This window comes from Rattus rattus, chromosome 11 (assembly GCF_011064425.1).
Source record: "Rattus rattus isolate New Zealand chromosome 11, Rrattus_CSIRO_v1, whole genome shotgun sequence".
Lineage (NCBI taxonomy): Eukaryota > Metazoa > Chordata > Mammalia > Rodentia > Muridae > Rattus > Rattus rattus.
This window is the reverse complement of record NC_046164.1, coordinates 71,182,479-71,199,370: the sequence shown is the minus strand read 5'-3', so window position 1 is coordinate 71,199,370 and position 16,892 is coordinate 71,182,479. Positions and strand designations below refer to the sequence as shown.

General features: G+C 46.4%; 2 protein-coding genes across 4 annotated transcripts; both read right to left on the bottom strand.

Moving 5' to 3' along the window:
- Nucleotides 1-889: 889 nt before the first annotated feature.
- On the bottom strand, nucleotides 890-11,057 carry Slbp (stem-loop binding protein). Its single transcript, XM_032916708.1, has 8 exons — nucleotides 10,891-11,057; nucleotides 10,659-10,775; nucleotides 8,334-8,438; nucleotides 6,210-6,269; nucleotides 5,709-5,846; nucleotides 4,114-4,263; nucleotides 2,684-2,765; nucleotides 890-1,777 (listed from the first exon to the last, which is right to left on the bottom strand). The coding sequence occupies exons 1-8, from the start codon at nucleotides 10,947-10,949 to the stop codon at nucleotides 1,661-1,663; spliced, it is 828 nt and encodes a 275-aa protein (XP_032772599.1). The 5' UTR covers nucleotides 10,950-11,057; the 3' UTR covers nucleotides 890-1,660.
- Nucleotides 11,058-11,872: 815 nt separating this feature from the next.
- On the bottom strand, nucleotides 11,873-16,713 carry Tmem129 (transmembrane protein 129, E3 ubiquitin ligase). Of its 3 annotated transcripts, none has more exons than XM_032916395.1 (4): nucleotides 16,412-16,713; nucleotides 13,924-14,398; nucleotides 13,355-13,514; nucleotides 11,873-13,258 (listed from the first exon to the last, which is right to left on the bottom strand). In XM_032916395.1, exons 1-4 carry the CDS (start codon nucleotides 16,614-16,616, stop codon nucleotides 13,010-13,012), a joined length of 1,089 nt encoding a protein of 362 aa, XP_032772286.1. In that variant the 5' UTR covers nucleotides 16,617-16,713; the 3' UTR covers nucleotides 11,873-13,009. The 3 variants fall into 3 exon arrangements, with proteins under 3 accessions (XP_032772286.1, XP_032772287.1, XP_032772288.1); XM_032916396.1 differs by having other exon boundaries at nucleotides 16,351-16,453; XM_032916397.1 differs by lacking the exon at nucleotides 16,412-16,713 and adding an exon at nucleotides 16,050-16,187.
- Nucleotides 16,714-16,892: the final 179 nt, after the last annotated feature.

Below are 16,892 nucleotides of genomic sequence, written 5' to 3'. Positions count from 1 at the left end.
TGGTTTTGTGTTTTCTGTTTTCTAAATCTTAATTTTTTTTTTTAAGACTTTCATGTATATGGATACTGTAGCTGTCTTCAGACACACCAGAAGAGGATATCAGACTTTATTTCAGATGGTTGCTGGGAATTGAATTCAGGACCTCTGGAAGAGCAGTCAGTGCTCTTAACCACTGAGCCATCTCTCCAGCCCTAAATCTTAATTCTTACCTTTACCAGAAAATCTGTATTCTGGGATTCATTTAATTTTAGCACTGTTTGCCATCAGGAGAGGAAGTTACTCAGATTCCACTCTGGATTCAGACCTTCCTTGAGCATATCAGTAACCCCACTATTCAGGGCAGAAGCCAGGAGGTACTGCCCCCCCCACACACCCCGCCAGAGACAGCAACATCCAGCACAAGGATGGTTTTCTTACTTTCCTCCTCCAGCTTTCACTGTTTCAGGTCCTCCTAGCCTCCACATAGGCTCATAGAGTCAGCTTATCTATACTTCTACCTCAGGGCCTTTGTACTTGCTTGTCTTTCAAGGCGTAACTCGTAATGCCACCTATCAGGCATTACGTGACCCTACTCATTTATCTCAACCTGATGGTCTCAAACCCACCATAAAGTCTTCAGGGTCACTGCTGTGGCTGACATAGAACCTGCAGAGAACAGATGTCAAATATACAAAGGCCGTTTGTGCTTAGGCACATAATGGTGACACTTAACAGAGCATTGAAATCAAGAACCCCTTACAGATCGGATGGATGGGAACTTAACACGTCAGCAGTGTCTGTACATGGTTTTCTCACCAAAGGGAGATACCATTCCCTTATGCCAAACAAATGCTTCAGGTACAAAAGAAAAGTTTGCCCTGACCCCTCCACACAGTACAGGGCAATGTTATAATCAGTTAAAGCATCTTTATTTTTGCAATTATCATTCCATACAAAAGCAATAGAAATGCAAATATTGACAAGTTTACAATTGAATACATGAACAGAGTATCTGTACACATCATTTACAGCAATATTACATGGTAAATTAACTGACCATTAAAAAAAAAAAAAAAACCAAAGTTCTTTCTAAATCCCTCTCTTCTGCATCAACTCAGAGCATTTACTACAATACTTACCTCACACTAATGCTATTTCAAGCTCCAAATTAAAACTATATAACTCACATAAAGCCCATTAATATAACAGCTTAACATCTTTGCTCAGAGCTCTGTATGAGGGAAAGCTACATTCACATTGATAAAAGACCAGAAAATAAGTTTTTACAAAGTCACTGCAGCTGCCTGACTGAGAATTCTTCATCAGTTACCTAAAGGGCAGCCAATTCTAAATTGGTCCCATAAACACATGGTTAAAATCCGTGGCCAACCCATTTGAAACGTGGTAGCTGGAGTCCCAAGTTCTGGTAGAAAACCACACGCATCCTGTTGTCTAACTTAGGAGGCAGAAAGGTAATAGGGTTAAGTCTTCACTGGATTCAGCTTCATTTACAATTTAAAACATGCGTAACACATTCACCATACACAAAAATAAGGCAAGAAAAACTATCATGAGAAAATAAACTCTTAACAGAGAAAACAAATACAAATGCACAGCAACTCATGCCTTCCAGGCAGCCAGGCAGAGCCAAGTATTTCTCAGAGTAACCACCAGGGGGCAGTTAACTCATGGCAGAGAAGTCTTTCAAAGGTTCAGTTAAACAAGCTTCCAAATCAAACTCGTCCTCCACTTGGCAGTCCACATGTCTGACTTTGGTGGGTGTGCCAGCATATACATCCTGGAAAATAGAGGTAGTCACACCTGCATCAGTCCATCGCACAAGCTTCACCTTAGTTACCCTGAACACGAAGATTTTTTTTTTTTTTTTAAGATTTATTCATTTATTATATATAAGTACACTGTAGCTGTCTTCAGATACACCAGAAGAGGGCATCAGATCTCTTTACAGATGGTTGTGAGCCACCATGTGGTTGCTGGGAATTGAACTCAGGATCTCTGGAAGAGCAGTCAGTGTTCTTAACCACTGAGCCATCTCTCCAGCCCAAGACATTTCTTTAGTGTATATTCATATTCATTTCCGACTTGTCACAACCACATTGTATACTATGAAAAGGATCAATAAACCTGAGTACAACTGGAGGGACACAGATGGGAGCCAGAATAAGGCAATGCACCTTTGTTCATGGCCATGACCAAATATGGCAAAAGAATAGCTTATAACTGCTTGTGTTTGAAGTCTTTTATGTTTTGCCACTTCAGAACCTAGGTACTATATATATACAAATATACAATATTGGCCTATATACAATAGTGCAAGGTCTTATTCACAGATATAAGGGCATCTTTTTAGGTAAACTGTATAAATGTGAACAGATCTGAACAAATGTACGACGTCATTAACTACTAAACCAGTGAGAAAGATTATTCTTTAGCTCAGTTTACTGGGGAATGAGGGAAGCCCTTATTATGTAGTCCTAGCAACCTAGCAGGCCTGGATTTTGCCACACACACCATGCTGGCCTAGAAGTTAGAGATGCTGGCTTGGAACTTAAAAGATCAGCACACCTCTGCTTTGAATGCCTTCAATTCATTCGAACGCTGGTATTAAAATACTCTACCACCCCCAGTCATAACTCAAATGACTTAAAACACCCAAGCTGAGAGACAGACTAAAAGTACTTACAAAGTTATCCTGTGAACTTGTCTGGGACTCAGAGCTGCTTTCTGTGAATTCTGTCTCCATTTCCCCAAGATCTACAGGTTGTCTAAGAAATAAAATAAGCTTATCAGTCACCTGTTATAATCAGAAAGGTTGTTTGTTAAAGCCAAACACCACCCACCAACAGTGTTGTTTCCCAAGGAACATTTCACATTTGCCAAATTTCATTCCTGACCAATCAACCCAACACAGAAAGCTGGCAGCAACTCCCAGGTGAAAGGTCACCCAGCTCAGAGGACTAGTCTGAGAATCTATGCTGTTATTCACATATACCCATAAATATCCTTTTCCCAATTCTTCCTTCTTTCTTCCTTTCTTTCTTTCTTCCTTTCCTTCTTTCTTCCTTTCATGTAAAGTGGTGTTTCGTTACATGTCTGTGAGAGAATGACAGACCCTCCAGAACTGGATTAGACAGGTATGAGTTGCCATGTGGGGAACTGGAAGAGCAGTCAGTGCTCTTTAACCACTGAGCCATCTCTCCAGCTCCCTTTTTTGTTTATCTATCTATACACTCTGGCTGTCCTAATTCCTGGCCCTGTAAACATTCTTGAAAAGCAGTAGCAAGAGAGGAATGGTAGGGTCTCAATACCTTTTAAGTCAGAACTTCAAGGTGAGCCTGTGATACAGAGTTAAGACCCTGATCCAAACACCAAAAATACAGCTAGGGATGTGGCTTGGTCTGAACAGTGTTTGCCTAGCGTGAATCAATTGGGGTCTATGAGCCCTGAAGAAATGGCTTAGTGTCTAAGAGCACTAACTGCTCTTTCAAAAGTTCTGAGTTCAAGTTCCAAAAACTGAATGGTGGCTTATAGCCACCTATAATGAGATCCAATGCCTTCTGTTTTGCAGGCATAGATGCAAAGCACCCATACGTAAAAAATGTATAAACAAGACTAAAAGAGGATAGGAGATAGTGGTGCAACCTTAGTATTCAGGAGTGCAGGAGGAACTCTGCATTCAAGGCCCACCTGGTCTACACTTCCAGGTCCAGGATGTCAGGACTACAGAGAAACCCTAGGTCCAAAATCTAAACCCAAACCACTCAAATAGAACTGGGGATATTGCTCAGTGGAAAATAGGCAGAAGCTTCTAATTTTGGAATCCCAGAATGCATGTCAAAGAAAGCTCCCAAGGCTACCTGGCCCATAGTAACAAACACAGTGAACATGAGAGCCTAGCTCAGACAGGTATAAAGAACTGACACCCAAGGTTTTCCTCTGAAATGCACACACAGCCGAGTGTCCTAGACTGAGCTGTTTTCTAACTCTCAAATTCCTTCCTGGCATCCACAACTGTGCAATAATAAATCAAGCCTGAAGGCTAGTGTCTGTTCTCAACAGTGTCCAGGGAATCTGTCACTGTGACAGGAGATAAAGAAAGCAACAAAGACATACATTTCTTGCAAATCACACCCTTCTTCAGCAGGAGGATCCCAAAAATGCAAAGCCACCTTCCAGAGTTTGATCTGCTGGTCCCATGACCGCCGGCTGTACTTCTTAAATTTGTTGGGGGTCCTGGGATGGACTCCAGGCTGTCGCAGGTGTCTGCAGGACATAAGATTACCTTAGCACACTTTGAGGTCAACATTTAACAAATAACTTATATTCTCTTTTCTTTTTATTTATTTTCAGCTTTTCATAGTCAGGGTCTCCATATGTAAGCTTGGCATTTGCTATGTGGATCAGGCTGGTCTCAAATTCAGAGATCCTCCCATGTCTGCCTCTTGATTGCCCAGATTAAAAGCATGCACTACCACACCTAGTAATGACTGAGAGTCCATAAGGCGAACAAAGAAATCCACTAAAAGTAGTATCTCAACCAGGCACAAACCTATACTCTCAGCACTTGGGAGGCTGGGGCAGAATGGTAAATAAAGACACCCAGCAAGACCCTTTCTTAAAATCTTACTATTCCTTTAAAACCCATATTCTAGGGGTTGGGGACTTAGCTCAGCGGTAGAGCGCTTGCCTAGCAAGCGCAAGGCCCTGAGTTCGGTCCCCAGCTCTGAAAAAAAAAAAAAAAAAAAAAAAAAAAACAAAAAAAAACCAAACAAAAACAAAAAACCCCATATTCTAGAAAATGTTTTAATCCCAATTCTGCTTAAAAGACACATATACACAGCCATATTATATGTCTGTTCAAGAGAACAATAAAGCTGACACATGCCTTTAACCCAGCACTCTGGAGGCAGTTAGGTGGATCTCTTAAGTTTGAGGCCAGCCTGGTCTACAAAGTGAGTTCTAAGACGGCCAAGGCTGCACAGAGAAACCCTGCCTTGGAAAAGAGAGAAAAAGGGGAGACAGGGTAATGATTTTTTTTTTTCACTTAAGGACTCTCAGAATCCAGAGTGGCTCAAAACCATCTATAATTATAGTTCCAGGGGCTCCGACACCCTCGTCTGGCCTCCAGAGGTACTCAGCACGCACATGGCATACTGTACATGCATGCAGAGGGGAAAGACCCTCATATATAATCTCTCCCTCTCTCTGGTTTTTCTAGACAGGGTTTCTCTGTGAAGCCTTAGCTGTCTTGACACTGTAGACCAGGCTGTCCTTGAACTGATAGCTCTGCCTGTCTCTGCCTCCTGAGTGCTGGGATTAAAGGTATGTCCACCATGACCAGGCTTCATACACACAATCATTAAAATACCACCATGCCCAGCTCTCCAATTAGATAATTGTTTACTTTCCTGAAACTCGTAGAAGAGATAGTCATTATTTTTTTCTGGGTGGTCACCCTAGGAGATATGCATTGTTTACTTTCCTATTGTGTATTTTAATAACTATATACTCTATGAAACGACACACTTTCTAAGTCCTGAGTATGTCAAAACATCCACAGCCTTTCTGATGCCAATCTATTCCTGGTTTGCACGTAAATTCTTATGAGTTAGTAATAAACACTTCCTAGCATATGTGTCTAATATAAGCAGCTCCTTAACAGGCACAATGCTGTGGAACAGGGTTAGGACAGGCCTATGTGACACTACCTGGGCACCTCTTTAATGTATCGATCATAGGCCATAGTGTTCTTCCCATAGTTGATCTGCTTCTGCCTTCTCATCAAGACACTTTCATCTGTCTCCACGTCAGCAGGCACTGAAGACACAGACTCCTTTGAATCAGAACTGAAAAGAATAAAGATTAAATGAGCTTTGAATTTAAGATCATTAGGTGCCAAGAAAAGAAAAAAAACTAACACAAACAGTCCCCCTCTCCATTTGAAATAGGAATCCTACCAAGATCCAGAACCTGGGCCAGGAGGTGGTGGCACACCTAATCATAACACTAAGGATGCAGAGGCAGGTGGATCTGAGTTCAAGGACAGCCAAGGCTACACAGAAATCACCTTAAAGAAGAAGAACAAACCCCAGATTCTGTACTATGGAAATTTCCAGCACACAATAATGAAGAACAAACTACCAATAAGTGCTGGGGCGATAGTCCCCCCAAAAATGTCATTACCAAATTAGAAATGTTTCAGCATGTACCTTCCTGATGATGATTTCCTCTCTCTTCCAAAGTCATTTATGAGTAGCTTTCTTTTGTACCTGAGAATAGAATAAAATACTGCTTTTTAAAAAGTATGCAACACATGAAACAAACAGAACAGTGTTTCTATGACAAAAAGGAAGCTTTTTCTCTGAACAAGGATGATTTGGTGATGGAAGAATGTTGAGTGTGAGGTATATTAGCCCCTGACTAAAACTCTAGGGATTTGGGTTGGAACAGGAAATGCACTACTTTTTTCTTTAAAAACATTTTTGGGCTGGAGACAATGTATGTATGGATCAGCAGTTAAGATCACTTGGCATTTCTCCCAGAGGACCCAGGTTCTATTCCCAGCACCCACATGGTGGTTAACTCCAGCAAAAGAGAGATCCAATGCCCTCCTCTGGCTTCTATGGACACAGACATACGTAGGGCACAAAAAGAAATCCACACACACAGACAAAACATTCATATACAAGAGGTCTGAGTTACCAACAGCTGTGAGCCACCATGTGGGTACTACAGAGTGTACATCAATGCCATGCATGTGTAGGTCTGAGGACAAATGTTAAGAGCCAGCTCGCCCCTTTCATCTGAGTTCTGGAGGGGTGGAGGGTGGGGGTCAGTAAAACTTAGGTCTTAGAAGCAAATTTCACCCATTGAACCATCTCACTGGGCCAGCATTATTTCTTTAAGTCTATTTGATTGCAATTTATGTCCCAGCTAAGTTTTAATCCTGACCTTAAAAAAAAAATACTCCAAATATCTATCTTTCCTTCTGTTCCCTAGCTAGAGATATAGCTTAGTTGAAGAATGCTTACTTAGCATGTAAAAAGCCTAGCTCCACAAACAGGGCACGGTGACAAGACTCGAAACCCATCACTCAGGAGGTGGATGCAGAAAGATCAGGAATGCAAGGTTAAACCTTGTCCCTTGTCCGGAAAGGGAAGACCCACAATAAACTAAGATTAAGGCTAATGTGCTACAGCCTTCAGCATGTTCTTACTCTTTCAGGTTCTCCTGAGATCTTTCTTTCTTTTTTGGGACAGAACTAGGTATAGCCCTGGAACTTTCTATGTAGACCAAGCTGGCCTTTGAATTCAGGATCTATCTGCTTTCCCAATGAGAGGATTAAAGGTTATGTGCAACCACATCCAGCTATTTTCTGGAATCTTATAAGCAAGAGGAAGCCAGAGAGTCTATCAGTGTCTTTCAAAGGCACTTTCTATTTTATGGAGGCAAGATCTCTGTATGAACCCAGAGATTTTTATTGTGTTTGTGTGGACTATGTGTGCTCTCACAAGGACAACTTGTAGGAGCTGGTTCCCAGGCCCTGAACTCAGGCCATCAGGCAGCAAGTGTCTTTCCCTACAGAGGACACTGCGGGTCTTGGTTTGGTTAGTCTAGCGAGCTTGAATTCTAGAATTTTGGTTTCTTTGAAAAACACAGAAATAGGCTGAAGCTGGGAAGTGGTGACCCACACCTTTAACTCTAGCACTTGGGAGGCAGAGGAAGGTGGCTGAGCTTAGGCCAGCCTGGTCTACAGAGTGACTTTCAGAACAGTCAGGACCACAGAGAAACCCTGTCTGGAAAATACAAAAACAAAACAAACAAAAAAAGCACAAAAATAATAGATTCATCTTAATACCAGGTGTGGAGATATGGGGCTGCTTGGTGCCGACTATGATTTGCCTTGTGCTCTACCAGAAGCATGGTTTTGACAGCTGCAGATAGTTTCTGCAGTTGTGTGTGGTTTGGAACTCTGGGAATCTTTCAGAGGGTATGAATGCTAGTGCCAATGGCAGGGAGAGTGCTTGGTCAGCAGGTTAGTTGAGGTTGTTAGTAGCCACGTAAAGAGAAAGACATTAGATTCAAAAAGGAACCTCCCAGGGTTGGGGATTTAGCTCAGTGGTAGAGCTGCTATGCTGCAAGGCCCCTGGGTTCAGTCCCAGCTCAAAAAAAAAAAAAAAAAAAAAAAAAAAGAAAAAAGAAAAAAAAAAAAAGGAACCTCCCCCCACTCCCTTATCCTTCTTCCCTAGCTAGTAAGGGGGTGAAGGAGGGGGGGGAATAAAGGAAGGGAAAACCTACAAAGTAGCCAAGTCCAGCCACAACAAAGTGTGTACCTTGCAATCTCTTTGTTAACTCTGGTCCTCATTTCATCTTCTTCAACTGCGCTTGCCCAGTCAGAACATCTAGAACGGGGCTTATGGCCTTCAGGCGTTGTAAAGCTACAATAAAATAAAAAAATGCATTTAAACTGCAAGTACTTTGTCTCAGGTTTTTGAGGAAAGAATATGACACGGCTTTGGCAGCGTCTAGATGATCTCTCAAAGCCCATCTGGACTCCACTAGACAAGTCTACCTGCCTACTATGAAACTAGGCTTTGTTTTCAGATGACTCTCACCAGTCTTGAAAAACTCTCACGCTTCAGCTACCTCCTAAGTGCTGAGAATACAGGTGATAGCCACTATGTCTGGCTTCAATGCACTCATTTAGCTGCAAAACAAATTATGGGATTTTAAACAAAGACTCCAGATAACAAAAATACATAGTGCTACATACTGTGACCAACCCACAGTGAGAATCCAAAACAGATGAGGCTTATCTTTTAGATGCACAAGACTCGCTACATAAGAGGCACCTCCATCAGTGTGAAATGGGTGAGAATATGAGTGTTGTGGATTTAAAGTTCTTTTGTTTTTAAGACAAAAATCTTACTATGAGGGGTTGGGGATTTAGCTCAGTGGTAGAGCGCTTGCCTAGCACGTGCAAGGCCCTGGGTTCGGTCCCCAGCTCCGAAAAAAAAAGAGAAGGAAAAAAAAAAAGTCTTACTATGTAGACCAGACTGGCCTTAAACTCAGAGATCCTTTTGCCTCACCCTCCCGAGTGCTGGCATTAAAGACTCCCCAACAAGCCTGACAGTTCTAACTTTGGTTGCATTAAGAATAATTAGTCTATCTTTAAAAATTTACCCCCAATACTTGAAAGATAATTTGCTGAGTAATAATAACCCACATTCCTGTAATCCTAGCACTTGAGACAAAAGCAGGAAGATCTCAGTGAGTTCAAGGCCAGCCTGGTCTACCTAGTGAGTTCCAGGACTGCCAAGGTCACACAGAGAAACCCTGTCTTAAAACACACACACACACACACACACACACACACACACACACACACACACACACTTTCAGATAACTGAGACCATGGCAAGGTTCAAAGCTTCAGCTCTTATTTTGTTGGCTTTGTTTTGTTCTCACTGAGAAAAGATAATCTAGTCTCAAACTCACTACATAGCAAATAAAGAACTCAAACTTTTGATTTTCTTGCCTCTAACTCCTGATCACGACTGAGATTACTGATACAAACACTATCTATCACTTTTACCTACCTTAGGGCTGGCCTCTGGTCTTCCCTATGCTCCCTAATGTCTTTAAATATGTGCTGGTAATTTCATATTTTGACCTGAAAGTTTCCCCGAGGTTAACAAGATTCTGTCCCAACATAGATCTGCACATCCACTGCTGCTGTTACCATGAGGAATGACTGCAATCAACAAAGATGGTCAAGGGTTTGAATCAGGCTGGCTTTTCAATCCTCAATCAACACCGCCTGTGTATTCAGAAGTCACTGAGTTAAGTTGCCATGTCCCTTCACTGGGTTTAGCAGCCCTGTCCTTATCTTCCCTTCTAGTCAGCCATCTAGCAAACCACATACCCCATTAAAAGGAATGATCAAAATTTCTGAGATCACCTTCCTCTTCATCCATTACTACATAAAGGTCCCTAAAGAAAGCACTTCTCTGAGGAGTCCAGATCACTAGCTTACTCTTAAAACACTCTTGGTCTCTCAGAATTACTATTTCACTTGCTGGTCCACCTCCATCAGGCTACCAAAGAGACCTCACTGACTTCAGCACAATGCTTCATAAGAAAAAGAAAAAAAAATCTAAACACCGTGGCAAAGTCTTATCAGAAGGAAAGGCCCCAAGAACAACTAGAAGTATGAGTAACCTAGGAATTCAATTTTGGTTTGAATCTTGCTTTCACTCAGGCAATAAAACCTAATTTCACAGACGGACGGACGGTCGGTCTCTGTCTCTGTGTCTCTGACAGACTCTGACTCTGTCTGTCTCTCTCTCTCTGGGGCAGCGGGGAAGAACTGGGAGGTCGAAACATTTTAACAAGATGTTCAAAGTAGCAGTCTTGTGACATTACTGACACTATTCGTGATAAATATAAAGACTGACCCACTCCGGATAAAACCAGTTTTGCTGCTACCTTCCAGTCGCTGGTAAGAAGCTTCTAATACTGAGCAAAACTGAATAGAATCTCCAGAGTAACCTAATCTCTTCCAGCAGCTTAAAAACCGAGTGCCATAGGATGAGGGTCCCCCTTGGCTCGCCTCCAGACCCGAGTGACCCACCCGTTCCCACCGAGTCGGGGCCCACCTTTCAGGTCGATGGTCCGCGGTCTGGAGCTCGCCTTCCTCGGAGTCCTCAGGCTTCCGGTCTCTTCCGTCCGCTCTGCGCTTCCGTCCGAGACTCCATCGCGCAGGAGACCGCGGGCTGAGGACACAGACTGCGGTCAGTGGGCGGGGCCCCCAAAGCACCGATGGTTCAAGGAACCCTACCTCACAGAGAGACTAGAAACCGAAGACTTGAAAACCGCATGACCGCTTACCTCGCACCGCCGTCGCGGCGACTCCCGTAACGAGGTGGGCTTCTAGGTCTGCAGGCCATGGCGGCGGTGGTTTGAAGGAGAGCTCGCCAGCAGGAACCTCACCCGGCGACAGCACAGAAGAGGTCTGAGCCTGCCTAGCCCAACCGCCCTTAAGTGCGCAGGGCCCCGCCCCTCAATAACTCCCGCGCGCGCGCGGGGCCGGACGAAACCACCGGACCTGCACCTGTGGGGGAGCCCTTCTCGGCTCTGCGCGCCCGGCTGACGGACCCGGTTCCGACCTAAGCCTCAGAACTGCAGGCAGTCGCTAAACCACAACGCCTTACGCAGCCATCCAGAAGGGCGGGAAAAACGGGATACCCCGACTAGGTGAAAAGGAACCGGCGACCTCCCCCGACCCCTACGGCCTTCCAGGAGGCTGGCGCTGAAGCTGCTGGGCCTCTGATTGGTCGCCCCTTCGCGGGCCCGAGGGGTATTGGCGGGAGATTGGGCAGTGCGCGCCACTGCCACTCAAAGGAGGCGTGGCCACGGCGATGGCCGGAACACCGAGATACTGTCCGGGATCCGGACTGGCCCCTCCTACCCACCGCCACAGTCCTCCGGGTGCGCCCGCCTCTAGTTTAAACCCACAATTTTAAAACCGTACAAGCTATCCCTTAGTAGCCAACAAACTTAGTTGCCTTTTTTTTCCCTGCAAGGCCGTCTCTGGTGCTTGAGTCACCAGCACGAAGGCCGGGCCACTGCAGATCCCACCTGTCCTAGTTGTAGATGGTCTAACCCAGAGCAGCGACAGAGGACAGAGGGTGGGTTGGTGGTGGTAACTACGTGGCACCATCAAAGGGTTTGTCCTTCTAAACGCACTAAGGACTAGTTTCTAAAACTGTTTTCTGATCTGTGACCATACTCATCAGACTTTTCCAACATCCTACAGCCATTGTATTGTAAACGTTTGGTTTTACTCACAGGTTAAACAAAATGAAATACATCACTTGAAAAGGAACATTTTATTAAATACGGTGTCATTTAGCTACATTTACATTTATCTGTATAAAATTAACTCTTCTGTGGTTAAAAAAATAACTTCAAACCACTTGGCCTCTGCTGGGCAGACAGCCCTTGAAACTGACCGACTCCGAGTCATACTTGGGGACTGGCAGAACTGAGCTTGCAAATCCCTGGGGTTAGGTGCAGTGTTGGCTGGATAAGGGGCTAGCTTGGTCTGTCACTGCTGCTTTCAACAACTCAGTGTAGGTGCTTCAGGACTACAAGTTGAAGGAGAAGTCTTCCCCTCTAGCAGCTATACTTGTGTCAGAGATGGAGGGTAAAGGGCAGCCTTTTCCCCACCCATCTGTTCCATAGATAAGTGAGTAGTAGTCCATCAGAACCCTAACCACTGAGGTATCCTCTCCTGAGCCAAGCTCCCCACAGAGCCTTGGCTCACCCTGTACTGCATTCCTGGTGGGTTTCTTTCTGGGTAGTACTGTGGCTCTCTTCTCAAATCCTTGGCTCCCCTAAAATCCTTCCCAGGACTGGAGAAGCAAGACCCCAAAAGTATTGTGGATCCTCTAAAACATATGCAAGCCTCATGAGTAACTTGGGAGGGTACTCTGTACTGGATGGACTAGGTTGCTGCCCTTGCCTTCCTACCAAGAAGTGGTCCCTTGGCTGGCTACAGTCACCAAGACACCCTAGAAAAGGCCTTCACACTAGAGTGGCACCCCGGTGACCCGCTCTTAACGGTCAGCGTCTACCCAACACCACAGGGCCTGGGACAGACGCAGGTCTGGTTGGTAACTGAGGTACAGGTATGCTCTGTAATAGATATTAAGGCAAACAGGCCAAATGAAGGCTCTTGGGCCAAACTCCAATGTCCTGGGGCTTTGGAGCATTCTATGTGGCATATCAGCCCCACCTGGAGGTAAACAGGAAGAGGGGATGCTGAAGGTCCAGGGATAGAGCATTTCCATGAGAATTTCTTCTAAAACTCTTCAACTGACCATAGACTCAAGGTAGAGAGTGGCTGTAGATTAAGTGTGTGCTTTAACTAGGACATCTTGCTGAAGTCAAGGAGCTGTAGCCACTCCCTAAGTGGCTAGTGGAGACACAGAATATACTGTGATGCTCAGCGTACACAACACACATCCAGGATGCAGAAGCGGGCACGGCAGGTGGGGCAGGGCACACGGCTTGCTAGCCAAGTGTCAGGGCGCTGGGGATCCTGGCGGCTGGCAAACCACTTGCCCATGCAAGTGAGACACCACATGGGTCGGCAGTAACACTGCTGGCACTCGCCCACCGCTGGCTCCTGGCAGGTCTTCACCAGCTTCACGCTGGCCCGTGTTTGCATGCAGCCTATACAAGCCTCGAGCTCCTACAGAGAGGTAGGTGAAACAAAAGGGGTTACAGAAAGGCGGACAAGAAGGTCCTGGGAGGAGGACCACCCACTCCCACTTGGGCCAGCCCTCACCTGGTTGCTGGGTGCTGAATAGGCTGGGTTGACCTCCACAAGAGAAGCAAATGTTTCTAGGAAGAGGTCGCCTAGACTCTGGCGGATGACCACATTGGCTGCACTTCGGATTGGGGCACGGAGCTTCTCACACAGTTCGCCATATTCTGAGGAGTTCAGCCTGCAAGAGGCATGCTTAATGAGCTGAGACAATCTGCCCTTGGGTCCACAACCTAAAGCTATTCAAAACCAAAAGCAGGCAGTGCCAGGGAAAACAAGCCACCTCCGTGAAGTAGCCACGAAAGACGGCCAGCAAGGCAAAGTCCACAGACTCCCGCATCCCCAGCACAGAGGATAGGAAGCATCTGGAGCTAAAGTGCCACCAAACTACACTTCTAGGCCATCCCAAGAAGGTATAGGGACAGCTCAACGACAGAGCAGAAGGAGCAACAAAAAGAAAGCAGAAGGCAAGAGGTAGACACGGATGGGTTCAACTGACCAATGTCATATAAACCCCAGGAGTGCCTCCATCCTCCTCCACCCTTAACACCTCCTAAGAGATGCATGAGTCATAGCCACCATGTACTCACCTAATATCAAAGGGCTGTGCACCAGGGCTGGTGCTTGCCACATGTATGGTAAGAAGCTGCACAGGTAGGTTTGAGTCTGGCGAGAGATCGTGCTGCCGAGACTCTGTCACGGTCAAGTGAACATCCTGTTGCTGGGCCACATGCACACGGTATGTGGTCACCTTCATTACCCATGTGTCTGTCACAATCACTCTGGCACCAGGTGCCCCAGTAGCAAACTTGTCAATCCGTCGGAACTCTGTGTTGATGGAAGAGGCAACCGCCTGCCAACCAGACTGTGGAAGGGCATAGAGGGCCAGGGTTTGGGCCAGTGGGTGCCGGGCCCACCTATCCCAGGACCAATAGTAGATCAGGGTACAGGAGACAAGGGGAAGGGTCACAGCCAGGAGAAGGAAGAGCTGCCAGGCTTCTGGGGCCTGACCGGGGGAGTAGAGCTGCTTTTCTGAGGCTGCAAAGCACATGCCCATGTAGTAGCCTGCAGAAGAAAAGACATCTCAGGGGACAACCTGAAGACCACAAATGCTACCCCTGTGCTGCGGGAAGGGAAGAGCTATTTCCTTTTCATTGCCAACCCTGAGCCTTGTCTTGGTCACCTAGTCCCAGGACATGTTGCTTTTACATCTGCACCTCCACAGCAGGCCTGCCTCAGCCCTTAGCCAGAGCAATGGCACCACATATTAGAGGAAAATGTTTTCAATTTACTACTATAACTTCCCAGAAATTGCCAAGTAGAAAAAAATAAAAATTGCCAGTTGGGGTTGGGGATTTAGCTCAGCGGTAGAGCGCTTGCCTGCGGAGCCAAGGGCCCTGGGTTCGGTCCCCAGCTCAAAAAAAAAAAAAAAAAAAAAAATTGCCAGTTGGAGGTGACACAAACTTTTAATACCAGCACTCGGAGGCAGATGGATCCAAGGCCAGCCTCATCTACTGAGCTAATTCTGGGACAGCCATGGCTACACACACACACACACACACACACACACACACACACACGCGCGCGCGCCAAACAAACAAAAAAAGTTCTAGAAAAATAAAAGGAAATGATGACTTTGCATAAACTGACCACTGGCCTACTTGAGACAGTTCTTTGGCCTATATCTTGGTATCTCAATTTTGCTTCCTCTGAGGAGGCAGATCCAACATAGCCCATCTCAGAGCTGGGGCACTGTCCAAGAACGTAAGCAAGTACCCAATGATAGGGCATGTTTCAAGAACAAAAAAAAAACAGTTTTAGGGCCCTGTTGAGCCAACAGGGAACAACTTGAACATCAAAATGATCTGTAGTTACTGTTTGAGCAGGCTCCATTCTGAAAAAAACAATAGTAAATGTCTACTTTTAGCCAATTCACTACATGTTAAAATAACTTGTTATGAGGGGTTGGGGATTTAGCTCAGTGGTAGAGTGCCTGCCTAGCAAGCGCAATGCCCTGGGTTCGGTCCTCAGCTCGGGGGTGGGGGTGGGGGTGGTAAATAAAGAAATAAATAACTTGTTATGGTTACGTAGCAACAGCGCCACCGTCTGTCTGCTCTTGATATGACCTCCCTGAGTGACTTGTGCTTATTAACTTTGGTTCCTTGTTCAGGCATGGGAGTGCCCACTGGACAGCCCTTGGTCAGGAGTCCTGCCTCAGAGCCTCACTTCATCTGCCTTGCAGAGTACTAGGTTCCCAAACCAAACCATGCCAGCTCCATCTCCAGTTCTCCAATGGAGTCTCCTCCACCCTCCTCAAAACAGACCTGAGTGTTTCTATTTACCACGCCTGCCTCCATCTCCCTGGAGCGGAGGCTGCTGCATCCTCACACCAATCATTCATTCCTGTGCCCAAAGCTGCAAGTATGACAGGCCATCACACATTTGTCCTCCCAGACCTATCTTTCCCTGTCCCTGTATCCTCCTCCAAAGGTCTCCTTCATCTGGATCCCAGACTTCAATCAGTGCTATATCACAGCTGTTCCCCCAGCTTTTCCTCCAAACAGCCGACAGATGAGCCTCTCAGAGGTCTCGCTTACACTTGGGGCACCACATACCATTGCCTTGGAAAGGGCCATAGACCTAGCCCGGCAAAAAAGACTCTGCATTAACATACCCAACCTTGAACGTCTTCATCTCTGCCTGCACTTACACCCACCTTCCCCGGGAGCCCTCCAACCCGTGTTGGAATGAATCAATAGGAGCCCTTTCCTAGAAATCGCCCAACATGGCAAACAAGCTGTACGATTCTGCACTCCAGCCTCAGTGATGTCAAAGACTGGAGCTTAGCCCCATCCGAGCACCACTAGTAGGCCAGCGCCTGGGCTGCCGCCTCCCAACTGGGAAGAGCACAGAGTGCCCTAGAGCGCCCAGCTCACAGCCAGGGCTGCAGAGATCCCGCTTGCTTGCACCAGGTCTTGACCGACTTCTGCTCCGGTTCTGGCGGGGAGCCTCCTCGCCCTTGGAGTCTCCAAGCGCCCAGTTAAGCGCCAACCACCGACCCGCAAACAGGAGGCTCACCCAACGGCAGCAGTGAGTGGCACAGTAGTGTGGCGGAAGTACGACGAAGGTGGTAAGGCACGAAGGCGGCGTCCTCGCTGCCCAGCCAGCCCGACAACAGATTCTGCACTGTGAGCCCGGCCGAGTAGAACTCGTTGGGCGTGAACACGAAGCACACTGCGAAGACCAGGTAGGCCAACGTGAAGGTCACCTCAGGGCTGTCCATCCCGCCGCCGCTTACCGGGCCAGGCAGGGGTAGCAGCCTCTACTTCTGGACAGTTGGTAGGTTGCCGCAGCCACCGCCAGACCGGCCCAAAGGCACTCTGGGAAACAGAGTCCTAGTCAGGCTAGCCGTGAGGCATTCTGGGAGACTGAAAGACTCCTGTCAAGACACCTGCAAAGCATTCTAGGAAATGGAGTCCCTTCGCAGGCTACCCGCGGGGCACTGTGGGAGACTATTTTCTTATCAGGTAACCCGAAGGGCATCCTGGGAGACAGAGTC

Excerpts from the sequence above, each read along its gene's own strand:
- Tmem129 (XM_032916395.1), bottom strand. The coding sequence starts at position 16,616 with ATGGACAGCCCTGAGGTGACCTTCACGTTGGCCTACCTGGTCTTCGCA. Across the intron at positions 14,399-16,411 it reads CCACTCACTGCTGCCGTTGG|GCTACTACATGGGCATGTGC; the intron begins GTGAGCCTCCTG and ends TTTCTTCTGCAG. Across the intron at positions 13,259-13,354 it reads ATTCAGCACCCAGCAACCAG|GAGCTCGAGGCTTGTATAGG; the intron begins GTGAGGGCTGGC and ends ACCTCTCTGTAG.
- Slbp (XM_032916708.1), bottom strand. The coding sequence starts at position 10,949 with ATGGCCTGCAGACCTAGAAGCCCACCTCGTTACGGGAGTCGCCGCGAC. Across the intron at positions 4,264-5,708 it reads TACATTAAAGAGGTGCCCAG|ACACCTGCGACAGCCTGGAG; the intron begins GTAGTGTCACAT and ends TATGTCCTGCAG. Across the intron at positions 1,778-2,683 it reads CAAGTTCACAGGATAACTTT|GATGTATATGCTGGCACACC; the intron begins GTAAGTACTTTT and ends TCTATTTTCCAG.